This window comes from Larimichthys crocea, unplaced genomic scaffold, assembly GCF_000972845.2.
Source record: "Larimichthys crocea isolate SSNF unplaced genomic scaffold, L_crocea_2.0 scaffold131, whole genome shotgun sequence".
Lineage (NCBI taxonomy): Eukaryota > Metazoa > Chordata > Actinopteri > Sciaenidae > Larimichthys > Larimichthys crocea.
In genome coordinates, this window is record NW_020851796.1 from 343,310 (window position 1) to 358,051 (window position 14,742).

Below are 14,742 nucleotides of genomic sequence, written 5' to 3' on the forward strand. Positions count from 1 at the left end.
TACTTAAATGGTCTCGCCCCGCCTAACCTCTCTGAGCTGCTCCGCCCATACACTCCTGCCCGGTGCCTCAGGTCAGCTGATCAGTTGCTCCTGGAGTTACCAAGGGCTAAACGGAAGCTCAGAGGGGACAGAGCCTTTTCTGCTGCTGGTCCTAAATTGTGGAATGACCTCCCTTTACGCATTAGACAAGCCCCTTCACTGTCCATTTTTAAAAAAACATCTTAAGACCCATTTTTATTCCTTGGCTTTTAACCCAGCATGAGACTCTGTTTCTGTTTTTGCTTTAATATTATTTTAACATTGTTTTATCGTTTATTATTGTTTTTATATTGTTCTTTGTTTTATATGTCTTATATTTCATGTTCTATTTTATGTACAGCACTTTGTGTCAGCTGCGGCTGTTTTTAAAGGGCTTTATAAATAAAGTTGAGTTGAGTTGAGTTTCCTGCTCAGCTCATATTTTCGATGTCCTTCCTTCCTGCAACGATACTGAGGAGCTAGTTAACCTCTTCAACTAATCCTGCTCTGCCACTCTAGATTATGTAGCTCCTCTAAAACAGAGAAGACTTAAGGCAAACACTGGTGCTACTCCTTGGTTGAACGATTCCACTCGTGCTATCAGACAGGCTTGTAGGAGAGCAGAGTGCAAATGGCAAAAGGATAAACTCCAGGTTTCATATGAAGTTTTCAAGATCCAGTTAAAGCTTTACCAAAGCTCCATAAAGTCAGCTTTATGGAGCACAATACTATTCTGATCTAATTAACAAAAATGCCAATAGACCCAAAACACTGTTTCACACAATAAACTCTATCATAAATTCTACCACTACCACTGTCACTATGCCCATCTCCACTACTAAAACCTGTAAGGCTTTTCTAAAAAAATGTATCCAAAAAACTGACAACATAAGAGCTTCTATCTTACCCTCAGGCCCTGACCCATGAGATATACATCACCCTGCCAGTCACCTCCTGCACTTCCAACCAGTATCATCCTCTCAGCTATCTGACATGGTCTTACATATGAATTCCACCTACTGCCCATCTGATATTTTACCGACACGCCTGTTTAAGGAAGTTTTTGTAGCCATAGTTAATAGCTCCTTAACAAATGGAGTTGTCCCTTCGTGTTTTAAACATGCAATTGTGCAACCTTGTTAAAAAAACCAAGCCTAGACTCCAGTGACATGAATAATTTTAGGCCCATTTCTAAATTACCATTTATTTCTAAGCTTTTAGAAAAAGTTGTTTTCATCCAGGTTTCTTCTTACTTAAACACTTTTAATATCCGTTATAAATTTCAATCTGGTTTTAGAGCTCTACATAGTATAGAATCAGCCTTGCTAAAAGTACACAATGACATTCTCCTTTCTGTTGACTCTGGTTATTCTGCTATTTTAGTTCTTCTCGACCTCACCGCAGCATTCGATACAGTTGATCATGCCATTCTTTTAAAACGTCTGGAGGCCGAAGTTGGGCTACAGGGGACAGTCCTAAAATGGCTTAGCTCCTATTTAAAAAAACAGAACATTCGCTGTTGAAATTGGGAACTGTTCCTCGTCCCCTGCTCCTATTAAATGTGGCATTCCTCAATTTTAGGTCCTCTTCTATTTTCCCTATACAGTACATGCACATCCACTTGGCTCCATTTTTCAAAAACATAATATTCCTTATCATTGTTACACAGATGATACACAGTTCTACCTACTGGTCACACCCAATAGCACCTGCTCCTTACGAAATCTTTTTAACTGTTTAAATGACGTCAAATGCTGGATGGCGAGGAACTTTTTAGAATTCAGTGAAAATAAAATGGAAGTAATTATCTTTGGTCCACCTGATTCTGTCACCACTCTCAGCAATGCACTTGGTCCCACAGGTCTGGCGCTCCGTGGAAAGGGTTTGTGATATATCTTGCAGATGGCACCTGCACTCTCCAATCTTTAATAATAAAGGTTTGCTGATCGGGGGGAGACCTGTCACCTACCCTCAATGGGAAAAGAGAGGGATAAAATTTTTGGGTGATATTTTCGGATTAGAGGGTTTACGCTCCTTTCAGGACATTAAGAATAGTTTTATTCTGCCAGGCACTTCCTTCATTTTTTATTTACAGCTGAGAGCAGCCCTTAAAGCACACGGTGTACCTTGACAACACCCGCTGCCTACACATCGACTTCATGAGTTGATTATTACTAAAAGAGCTGCAAGGGGAATAGTATCCACTCTTTACTTATACTTGCTGGAGGCCACCTACAAAAGCTCCCAATAGACAGGATATAGAGGGGCGACGTCCCCACGCTGGATCAGGATTTTGATTGGGACAAGGTGTGGGTCAATCTCAAACTCGCCTCTCAAAACCCTGACCACCAACAGATCCATTATAATTTCATACACAGCCTACCTGACCCCTCGTAAGCTACATCTTATGAAAGTTATCAATGATCCCTCATGCACACTGTGTACATTAAAACCCCTGGCACTTTCCTCCACTTGCCCCCCTGTTGCACGATTTTGGCAGGGTGTGGCCGCTGAGCTGACAGCACTTGTATCGGAGACAGTACCTGTGACCATATCAGTGTTATTACTAAATGACCTTTGAGCGTTTCAAGTTCCTGAATGTTGGAAACGTGTTTTGTTGGCAGGATTAACAGCTGCTAAGAAAATGATCGCAGTGCCCCCTCACACTTTGACCATCAGACAATGGGTTCAAACTTTTCTGGATGTTATGTATATGGAACTGTCGAAAGTTCGTATAAATGGGGCCAAAGAGGCGAATGTGAATATATGGCTCACTACGGCTGAAGCACTGAAGGTTTTACTTTGGGTTGATGTAACGGTATGTTTGGTGACTGTACATCAACAGTGACTGTATTTGCAGTACTCGAGTTGAGGGGGGATGGGAGGGTGGCATCCCCCTGGGTCGAAAAAATGGTCAAAATCATCCCTCTTCTAAAATGGTCATCCCTTCTTCCATCCCTTGTGGCATTTTATCAATGCATGTGGAAATTACACTTTAACACTGGAAATAGAATTCGACATTTAGGGGGGGTTTATGATAATCAGCCTATTACCTATGTGATAGCAGGTTACTGTGAGCGAGGGACGGCACGTGCGGTCGAGGTGGCGACGTTCCATTCTGTTCAGTCAGGAGGCGTTTTTTTATAACCTGGCTCTCGCCAGAAAAATGGCATCATGGCCAAGCGGAGTAGACAGCTGGACCTAAGGAACTTCGGTTTTAAGATTGCAAGGAACAACAATTCAGAAGGTAAGTCAAGAGTCATCAGTCACGCTTTTTATGAGCCTATCATACAACCAATTACCAACATGTAGGCTAATTTAATTTGTGGACTGACGTAGTAATAACAACACAGCTAATAATGAATGCTAGTTTGGAGTCTAGCTTACACTTTCCATCTAGCAAGATAGCTTACTCGGGTTCATGTTAGTTTTGACTTAATCAGCCTGGAAGTCTCATTCTCTAGGCAGCAAAAAGTGACATTTAAGGCAGGTAGGCTGAAATTAAACCGGCTGATGCTAGGTAGTGAAGTATCTAAACGACGCGAACATTTGTGTTATTGAACAAAGGAATCCTTGACTAATGCTACTGCAGTAAGGAGATCTTGTTGAGTACTAGGCCCTGTTCACATTCGCAGGTTTTTTTTTTTCTTTTTTTTTTTAGGGCTCTCTGAAACACACTGTATCATCGGAATATAATGCGAAACATTAGCTCGCATCTGAGGGAAAAAAACTGCCAATGTGAACAGCTACAGTCCGAGCGCAGAACACAGAGCTGTGCTTGAGAGAGTGAACATTTTAAACGTGACGACTGGTTTGGGAGTCAAGGCTAATCTGTATTTGTCTGTCTGTAAATGTGCTATAGAAAAAAAACTGACTTGACTTGACCACTGCTGTTTTCTACAGCTGACAGTCAGCAGCAACATGATGCAACTGGAGCTGAAGGGGACCTGGAGATTGAGAGAATGGAGCAGGAGCAAGCAGGAGAGCCAAGAGCTTTATAAATCACTGTTGTTTATTTTATCTTATTGGTTATCTACCTTATGTCTGTATATATTTGTCTGCATTGTCTTAGTCTACATAGACTTTTACTTTTGACTAGTCTAATCTTTCTACAGTTATCTTTTTGTTCTTCTGTCTGGCCACCTCAAGATAAAAAAAGTCTCAGTTTACATTTATGTTTTATATTAATACATTTGGAAGATGCTGTTTTTAAATTTGTTCTTGCATTTGAAATAAAAATTGACTTCACATGAGAAGATTCACATATTCATTTACAATGTTTGCTGAGGTTTTAATAGATAATAATTACAAAAAGATTTACAAGTACCATGAGTATGAAGTAATTTTTCTTCTCAATTTTGCTATTGTTGTTTAATAATCTCTAGATGTCCATAGTTAAGTGGTTATTGTTTCTTTCTGATAAATAGTATTGTCTTGTGCAGGCCATGCAACTGAGAATGCAAGCTATGAATCAGATGGGATTTAGGATTTGCTATGTCTAGCAAGTCACCCTAAAATTGACTAGAATGCAGGAAATTGCATCTAAGAAATACAAAATTTTCGTGCCTAAAAACTAAAGGCGACCGTGCCTTCTCTGTTGCTGCCCCCAAGCTCTGGAATAGCCTACCCCATCACATAAAGTCCTGTCCTACTATTGACAATTTTAAATCCAGTTTAAAATCTTACTTTTATGATCTTTCTTTTAGCTCAGTCTGAGGCTGCACTATTAATGATTTTGTCTACTTTATTATTCATTTTATCTCGTTTTGTTGTTTCTTATAACATTATTGTTTTTATCCGTGTGATCTGCTCTGACTGTAAAGCACTTTAGATCAACATCTGTTGTTTTTAAATGTGCTATATAAATAAAATTGACTTGACTTGACTATATAACTAAATATGACACAGCCATTTGCAGCTTTTCTTTCTCAAATGTTCCCTCATATGGCCACATGTCATTCATCCATTCACACAAAAGAGAAGTGAACGGAAACACGAAATTTCTGTTACAGCTCCTTCTATATTTTGTTTTATTTTTTTTACACCATTGTCAGCTTTCTTGATTTCTCACTTTAAATCAATACGCCAACTAGGAGGTATGACTCATACGTTTTGAGCAACGCTCCCAGAGGTTTCAGCCAGGACTTTGTCCCCAAGACACTGAACTTCCTGACCCCCCTGGTGGGTCAGAGATGTTTTTATTTCTATATTCCAGGCAAATTAAATGAGCACGTCAAACACAGACATGGTAAGGCATAGTAATAAAACTTTGCACTTACCACGTCTTTGTTCTGTTGAAATCCTGTTGTGGAGAAATTTCTTAAGTCAAAGGTCAATGGTGAGGTCAGAGGGAAGAAAGTGTTCAGGAGCCTCTGATGTTTTATGCTGTAATATTTATTGACGCTTGGCCAAGGAGAATTAGAGACACTCTCAAAGTACATCTAAAGTGCTTGAGTCGGTCTCACATTCTGCCCAACTCATGCTGGTGGGTCGACTTTAAACCCCAAGATAACACCACAAATACTACACGCCCAGAATTAGCCAAAGAGAATCTCTTTACTAGGGATGTAACGATGCATCGTGAGACGATTAAAAATCGGTACAAATGTGTGACGACTCCCATCGGTTGACAGAATAAATTAATCGCGATTCTTGGCGAATGCGAGAGAAGTAGGACTTTGAAATCACCTGTGTGGCGGCATTTTGGATTCCCTATATACACAAATACAACCGGTGAGAAATGGACAGACAAAACCAAAACAGCATGCCAATATTGCAAGAGACTGCTAACATATAGCGGCAACATGCAGCAGCATATCAGCCGCCACCACAGTGAGAAGCAAAGTAACGTTATGCCACCTCGTGAGCGAAAACTGCACATCACACCAATTAACAGCAATTTACTGTGAGATTGTTTCTAAAGAAAGCAGATATTTGTCATGTGTTTTGTTGTTTAAGATGTAAGTTGCACTTTTTATAAGAACACAAACTGTTTGAGAGTTTCTGTAAAGAAAGATTTTTTTCCTACAAATAAAAAGATACTTTTATTTGGTCATAATTTGTCTGTACCTCATTTTGATTTAAAAAAAATTGTGAAAAAATCATATTGTGAACAAAAAATGGTGACTCGAATCAAGTCGTGAGTTGAGTGTATCGTTACATCCCTAGTCTTTACCCATGGAGGTGTTATTGTTGACATATTCTAGTCTGGATACAGATGTCTGTTTACGCAGATTTTAACATCAGCTGCAAGCTATCTATTATGTCTAGGAAGTCAGCAATAGGTCTCTTCGACCCTGGCCACCACAGTGTTGAGATAGACTGGCACCTACTGTTCTCAACCAAAGCCAAACAACTAATACTGCTGAGGACCTCAAGGCCCACACGTGACCTTGTGTGACCTAAGGATAGAAAATTCCATAACACCCAGGACGGACAGACATGCAATAGATGTGTACAGAACAAATCAACAGATTTGGCCCCGTCTACATCTGCCTAGCTTAAAAGTCAGCACACAGTAGGAAGAGAAAGAACGGTGGCTGTTATTGCTATCAGAGTAGTTTGTATGTTTTGATGATTTTATTAGTTAAGTAAAGTGCTCCTCAAAATGCTGTCCTGAAATATGTCATGTTGTGTGTCTAAGGAACTGTGTCTGCAGACCAAACTGTTGGCTCCCTCCTCCTGTCCAGTAGCTGAGTTCTTGTCCAAAGCACCACAGCCTCCTCCTACACATGCCATCAAGAATGCAGTGCAAATGCTAAAGGTAACAACTACCAACAGGTTTTAACTATCTGCTTGCCTTAGGATGTGATGCTCTGGGAGTACTCTTTTAAAGATGATCTTTGATACAAGACACTATGCATATGCAGACAAGCCTACACATGCACATATAGTAAAATGAACCATTGACTTTGTGTTTACTTCAGAAAATAGATGCCATGGACCAGTATGAAGACCTGACGGATCTGGGCTACCACCTGGCTGATCTGCCTGTGGAGCCCCACCTTGGCAAGATGGTGCTGTGTGCAGTAGTGCTCAAGTGTCTTGACCCAATTCTAACTATCGCCTGTACTCTGGCCTATCGTGACCCCTTCATCCTTCCCACCCAGAAGGCTCAGAAAAAAGCCGCTCTACATTGCCGCAAACGCTTTGCTTCTAACACCTTCAGTGACCACATGGCCCTGCTAAGAGTATTTCAGGTAGGCAGGGTCCATAAAATATGGCCGTTTTGGCGTGAATATACGAAGTTCTTGATTTGAGGTGGGATGTAAGAGGATGCTCACAACCTGTGAGATCTTGATGTTTTTTAAAAAAAAAAACAGTATTTCAGCTGCAGCAGCTTTCACTCCATTAAATTAGCAAAATGAAATGACTGCCAGTAGCTGATATATTTGTCCCATAGTTAAACCCTAATATGAAGCCACAATTCCAAGTGTACATGAGTACATCATAGAATGCTATCTCTCATGTTTGTCTTGTATGGTGTCAGGCATGGCAAAGGGCCCGTAGTGATGGTTGGGAAAGATCCTTCTGTGAGAAGAACTTCTTGTCCCAAGCCACCATGGACATGATACTTGGCATGAGGACACAGCTGCTGGGACAACTCCGTGCTATTGGTCAGTCCTTCTTTCATATTTATTCTTTTATATTCTTATATTATTCAGTATCACTGTACTGTGCTCTACACTGTACTGTAAATGTGTGTGGTATGACCCAACATTACCAAATTGCTAGTTATATTTTAAAAGGCCTTTTTGCTTTCTTGGTGTCATTGCTATCATACCATCATTACATTTACATTTACATTTACATTTAGTCATTTAGCTGGTGCCTTTATCCAAAGCAACTTACAAAAAAGGAAACAATCAAGGTACAGTGTGACTAGGACATGTAAATGCAGCAATAAGTAATACTGACATAGAATCAAGTGACAGTTCTAGAGGGGGATAGTTTTAGCAATGGCCCCCAGGAGAGGAGGTACTCTAGTACTGAAGAGCTGGGTCTTCAGGAGGTTTTTGAAGGTAGAGAGGGATGCCTTGCTCTGGTAGGAACTGATAGGTCGTTCCACTAACTCATTACCCTGAGCATACATGTGGCAGACCCAGGTGTTGTTTATTGGCATAGTGCAATGGTCAGAAGGTAACAGATACCTGTATAAGGGGATTCAAATAGATGGGTGCAGAACTGGAGACTACTTTCAATAATATAATTACATGAGAACAGATCCACCCAGGGCAGAGACTGAGCAGTACTGGAAGAGCATATGGGAGAAGGAGCAATCACATAACACCAATGTCCAGTGCCTAATGGACGTAACAGCTGGTTTGTCCCCTAGGTTTTGTGCGGGCTCGTGGCGGCAGTGACATCCGTGATGTGAATATGAACTCTGAGAACTGGGCCGTGGTGAAGGCAGCCCTAGTGGCTGGCATGTATCCAAACCTGGTCCATCTCAACCGGGAGAGCTTGGTGCTTTCCAGTAACAGGGAGAAGAAAATCCACTTTCATCCTACATCTATTCTGAACCAGTTTCAGCTCAAGGAGGTAGGAAAACTATTTATTTTAAGTAGTTTTGTCTATGCATTGTGGTCCTATCACTGGAGAGATCATAACTCACTAGGGCTGCTCGATTATGGAAAAAATAAATATCACGATTATTTTGGTCAATATTGAAATCATGATTATTCAAACGATTAATTTTGAGTTTCACAATGCATTTATTCAGCATTTCTCTCTCTCTCAAAAAACAGTTTGTTATTGATTCTTTATGCAAAATATTCAAATTGAAAATAAATTTTGGCTACAAATATGTACTTTACAGCTGTTTTGCAATGTATAAAGCATTAAATCAATAAAATAAATATACTTTATGGAACATTAAATAAGGCATAGAAAAACATAAATGTATCCAAAATGAACTATGGATCCAGCTGCTCTGCAAATTCTCTATATTTATAGAACAAAATAAATATAATAAGCATAAGCATCAATAAGCATCTTCTTGAAACCCTCACCCTCGACTGTATTAATGGGTTGCATACCTTTAGTTAAGAAATATTTAATGGCAGCTCTTAGGCCCAGTTTACACATACACAGGTATTTTTAAAAAACCTATCTTTTACATGCAAACGGTGAATTTGCCTCTGAAAACGAATCGAGTTTTAGGCAGCTGATGCGCCTAAAGTGCGATCAATGTTTACCTTTCGCTATGACAATGATCATGGAAGCAAGCCGCCCATAGGCTTGGCTTAGTTATGATGGCGCTCGATGGCGTATTTATGCAGATTGATGTAAACGAAAACTTTTTTGAAAACGATGCTATGTGCACGATGTTATTTTGGAAAACGGAGGGAGGGAAATATTCGTTTCTCAACATACCCGGCTATGTGTAAACGTAGCCTAATGTCTTGTGCCTCTCAGAACTTGTTGGATAAGGAGTCGCATTAAACAATGTGTCTGTGATCGATGACTGAGTTTGCGTTGACGTCTTCTTGGTTGTGGCACTGGCTTTGTCTTTTTGTTTCTGTATTAATTCGTTGTGAGTGACTTTGTGCTTTTGTTTGAGATGGTTGAATAAATTTGTAGTGTTACCAAGAGGAGCAGCTATTACTTTGTAGGAGATCTTGCACATTATGTGCTGCTGCTTCTCGTCGGATTCTTCTCATTCGCTTTGAATGAGTGGAAAAAAAATCGTTTAAACTCGATTATGTGATTTTTGAGATCGTTTGACAACAAAATCGAAATTGTGATCAAAATTTGATTAATTGCACAGCCCTATAACTCACCTTGTATCAGAGCAGTTTCCATATGGCTCAGACGTTTACAGTAGTGCAGGATCTGTTCCTGCATCGATGAACCCATCAATATCCCAAATAACATGTGTTGTAAAATCATTTTGTGAACAGAAACAACCTGGTCACAGGTAGGTGTGACTGCACTCAAACTTGTGTACTAAATCCATAAACAAATAAAGTACTAGATAAAAAGTCATGGGATCATCATCTTTGTAATATCCTGAAAAATTACAGTTTCCTCAGTTTTGGTTACATTGATCCATGCCTGGTTCCAGTAGAACTAGAACATCTACCAGGGGTGACTGGGTACCATGGTTTAGAAAGACAGCCTTCAGTGTGCTTTCTGTGTACTGGACAACTAGAATTCCATACCCACAGACTGTAGAGACTCAGGAAGTGTTTAAAACCACCCTCAGTCAGAAAAAAAAGAAGTCAAAAAAAAGGTGTCACAATCAATGGTTTCCTTGTAATCACTGTATTTATCATACTTATTCCATGTGTAAGTGCTAATTGCTAACTAACTTAATAGTGCAGTTACCATTAATCGTGCACAGTCCCTGCAAAAATAAATAAAAGAAAGAAAGACACAAATATATCAAAATCAGCATATTTGTTTCTTATATTTGGCATTTTAAAAAATATATATTGTTAGATCCCGAGTTACCCCTGTACAGGTGGTTTCGGCCCAGCTCTCCGTCTCACGGGTCCGATCCTCAAGCCCGTGGGTCTTACCCTATCGGGACGGTTTAGAGGACTGTTTAAGCTGGTGGCGAGGAGATTCGCCTAGCTTCTAACTGCCTTCATCCGCACGTCTACCCTGCTTACTCTAGCATAGCACCTGACCGAATAGCCCCTGTGGGCCAAATACTACACTAGCCGCGTGCGTTCACGGCAGCTCTCCTCTCATTGATCTGTGCACTTGGTATGGTGCTAGGATATTTTTTAGTGGCTCGGACAGTGAGCCCCAAGGGTCAGTTAATTTCAGTGGGCTAGAGTAACCTGTTAGAACCTTGTTTGATGTTGAACACACTATACCTAGTGATTACGCCCTACAGGAGATGTCATAAATGTGAGGTCCACAACTTAATCTTTAACTGCAGTGGATATTTTTATTGCAAAGTTTAGCAAGGGCAAGCATACAGTTTAATTCATTCAGATTAGATTAATCCTATCCTCTAAAATCACTATCCTTAAAAATAATAAATTTGATAACCTGATACGAAGGCTGTTGCTGAGTTACTGAGGTTGGTCCAATTTGGAGAGAGGAAGGGAAAGGGTGAAGCGGTGATCAGTCGATCCAATCCTTTCACGACTGCCAAACTGCTGGATTTCATCAAGAGTCCCTGACTTTGTCCAAAGCCCAGAAAGTCCCCGACATCCACAGTCTCTCCTCGGCAGGATGAACACGAAAAGAATTCTGGTTGGTCCAGTCGAGGCCCACAGCTGGTTTGGGGGTGGTTATCCTCCTTGGCTCGGCTCCCTCTTGCCAGCTGTGGCTCACCGGATTCTTCTCTTGCGATGTTGGGCCGTTCATCTTCCCTCTCTGTGGTTTGGTGTCTAAGTCCGTAGATTAAATGCTCCCGTTTTGGTCTGTCGTCCAGCATGTCTCGAACTTGGGTGCCGACTGACGAGGATAACCCCGATCTCCGTTGTGCAGTGGCTCTTATACTCCCTATTTGTTGGATTTTCCCCCTACCAGGCTACAATGAGTCACTTGCTGGAGTCCAACCATATTAGGTGGTGATTGTCATAGTTCATCCTCTCTGTTTGTCCCTCCAGATGTTTCCTGTTTGCTTCTCTTATCCCCTTCTTACCCTTTCTCCAGACTGGTTGCTCAAGTTTCGCTTCCTCAACCCCTCAGCATGATTTAGTTATTATTTTTTACCTTAGCTACCAACTTATTGCAATGATTTCACAATCTCCAGTAGTCAGAATCTTCAGTTATAATCACAATCTTTTCTTATGGTTACACTCATTTCAACAGTTCATTTTTGCATTTGTTTAAACACAGAATCATCATTAATCACATTTTAGCTTAGCTCATTTTTATCTTTATGCATTACTCACTCATATATATTTTTTTAAATGTCCAAAGGCTTAACATTACTGGCATAAATGAAAAGTCCCTTCGTTCCCCATTTTCAGGCCGTCTGCTGGGGGGTTTCACGTCCCCATTTGCAAGGCCAGACAGTAAGACACTCTGTCATCCGTCTCACAGGTTGTTATTTTAACTTTTCCGTTGTGTCAGCGGATCAGGGATCTCAACTCACTTGACAATATACATGTTACACAGTTTGTCCACCCACCAAGAAGAATGTATGAACTCTTGACCTACATGTTGGTAACATTTCAATAATTAGTTGAGATTCAACAACCATTTTCTGGTATTACGCCATTGTGATTAAGGTTAGGTTATATTTAACACATCTTGGTTAGGGTATGTTTTGGGGATTTTCTCTGTGCCCCCAATCCAAGGCACTGACAGACTGATCAACAATCATTTTGTCAAACATTCCATAAATTCATAAACAAGTGCTGGTCCTGGAATATTGGCTAGTTCTACGGGTGCAGTTAGAATAAATAAATAAAGATTTAATGAAACTCACCGTTTGTGGTTGTTTCACAATAAAAAAAAAACAAATTCATTGATTGAAAATGGATGTTAAGTTTTTTATTTGATATAAATTTTGTGCTGGACTGTGTGTGGACTGTCTGTTTTTGTTGTTTAGAACAGCCCAGCCAAATCAGCCCAGGCCTATCCCACAGACTGGTTGATCTACAATGAGATAAGCCGAGGCCACAGGATGGCCAGTGTCCGATGTTGCTCCATGGTGACTCCCATCACTGTGGCCATATTTGGAGGTTGTGCCAGACTACTCACTGCTGCCCTGCAGGAACCTGCTGTACAGAAAGATACTGGTAAACAACATCAAAAAGAAAAGAAAAGAACCTGTATGTGTTTGTCAAATTATTTTTAGTTACAGGTGAGCTCAACTGAAATATCAGTTATGCAAGTTATGTATTTTGTACACTGAAGTACTGTGTATGTCGATCTCATGCTTTACTATGTTAGCAACATCTGTCAGCCCCAAACCCTTCCCACAACAAGATATTTGGACTATTAGCTAGATTGCCATGCATTTAGGATCATGACTTTAGTATCAGTCCCCACACCCCATTTTGACACAACAAACCAACAAAATGTGTAGAGAGACAAGTCTCCAATTCTACAAATCATAGGCTAAATGAGCAACAGCCCACATCCTTCCCAGAATCTTTGCAAGAGTAAAGTCCAGTCTCCCATGACCAGGTCAGAATCAGGTGAAGAATCAGGTGAAGCTTTCCCATGTAGGTTGAACATACTGTGATAAAAGAATTGTGTAAGGAGTGTGTAAACCAAGATGCCTTTAACTAAGTTTTTTTTTTCTTGAGTTTGGAACTCCCTTGGTACAAAACACTCTCCAGTTGGTGTTGTATGACAATAGTTGATTTTGATTTTCTCCATGTTCTTTTCTTCAGACAGTTCACTGGATGACCTCAGTGACAGTGAGACAGAGGACTCAGCTGAAATTAGGGTTGATGACTGGCTCGTTTTCCAAATGGACAGAGAGGTATGGGAACTTTCTGACCCTTTAATCCTTTAAATCTTTGTTTATAAAATGTGTTTCTTCCTCATACTAATAATAATAATTGGTTGAACAAGATTCAAGCTTGAGAGTTACCACAGCTAATGTCCAAGTGCCACACACCATGCATGCAGAAGAAAACAGTTACAGATAAAGATAAAATACAAAAAGTACTGCACCCAATAAACTATAATTCATTGCAGGGAACATTACAGATTCACAAGTCATAATAAACTTCTACATTCAGTCTGATGATGTATACTGTGTTTTAGACTAGATAAGAAATACTTTAACGGGACATATTGTGTTATTTGCAAGGCCTGAGAAATGAATAAATCTTCTTCTGTGGTCATGACTACATTCTTGTATGTCATCACTCCTTACCACAGGCAGGACTTGCGGTTCATCAGCCTATGATTCAAAATACTGCAGCAGGTAGCTCATTACTCAAGTGCCACTGGCTCCCATTGGACTTTGGAATTCATTGTGGAATTAGTTAATGCCTAACAGGCTGAATTGTTGTATCCATATAGTCACTAACGAGTCTCTCAGACCAGGTTAATCAGTGTCTTCTGGATGTTCACAGAGCCTGGGTTTAAATAAAAAGAGACTATACATTTGCTGACTTTCTTTCTTGTGTTTGTTTCCATCTTGTCCTCTATTATTTTGTACTAAATGTTTTCATACTTACAGTTTTATCTCATGCTGTTCATTTTGTTGTCAGGCTGCAGGACTGGTCATTGAACTGAGGCAGAAGTGGCAAAATTTGTTCATCAAGAGGATCCGTTATCCTTCAAAGCCTTGGTCTCAACAAGACGAGGCCATCATTCGCACTCTAGTTTGTGTATGTTATATTCTCTTTCTCTCTTCTACTTTTTATCTGGATATGCAGGAGTTTATTTGGTAGACTCACAAGCTGGTTGTTCACTAATCAAGATGATTAGCGGTTCAATCCCTGACTCCTCTAGTCTCCATGTTGAAGTGTCCTTGAGCAAGATACTGAACCCCAAATATCTCCTTAAGGCTGTGCTGTTAGTCTGTGAATGTATATGAATGGTTAGCTCTCAAATTTGCATGGTAGCCAATGCCATCAGTGTATGAATGTGTTATTATTCCTGAAATCTTCCTGACTGACCGGCCTGACCTTCATGAAGCTGACTGAGAGAATGTTTGCAAAGCTGTCATCAGAGCAATTCATCTTTTGCTTTGTTTGCACTTATTTTGTTACCCACATCGTTCCATATGTGTCATTTTATAGTTTGATGTCTTCAGTGTTAATACGGTTAAACTACAATATAATAAGGCAC

At 40.2% G+C, this 14,742-nt stretch overlaps 1 protein-coding gene across 11 annotated transcripts in view; it reads left to right on the forward strand.

Moving 5' to 3' along the window:
• The window catches only part of ythdc2 (YTH domain containing 2), a 122,580-nt gene that overhangs the window by 58,036 nt on the left and 49,802 nt on the right, over positions 1 to 14,742 (forward strand). For all 11 annotated transcript variants that reach the window (XR_003461751.1, XR_003461749.1, XR_003461748.1 and 8 more), the window contains 7 exons: positions 6,662 to 6,781; positions 6,945 to 7,217; positions 7,508 to 7,634; positions 8,354 to 8,559; positions 12,539 to 12,728; positions 13,329 to 13,420; positions 14,160 to 14,279. Coding sequence is in view for 2 of the 11 variants with exons in the window: in XM_027275441.1 (XP_027131242.1) it covers positions 6,662 to 6,781; positions 6,945 to 7,217; positions 7,508 to 7,634; positions 8,354 to 8,559; positions 12,539 to 12,728; positions 13,329 to 13,420; positions 14,160 to 14,279 (1,128 nt within the window). In the remaining 9 variants the exon portion in view is untranslated. The remainder of the gene's footprint in view (positions 1 to 6,661; positions 6,782 to 6,944; positions 7,218 to 7,507; positions 7,635 to 8,353; positions 8,560 to 12,538; positions 12,729 to 13,328; positions 13,421 to 14,159; positions 14,280 to 14,742) is intronic.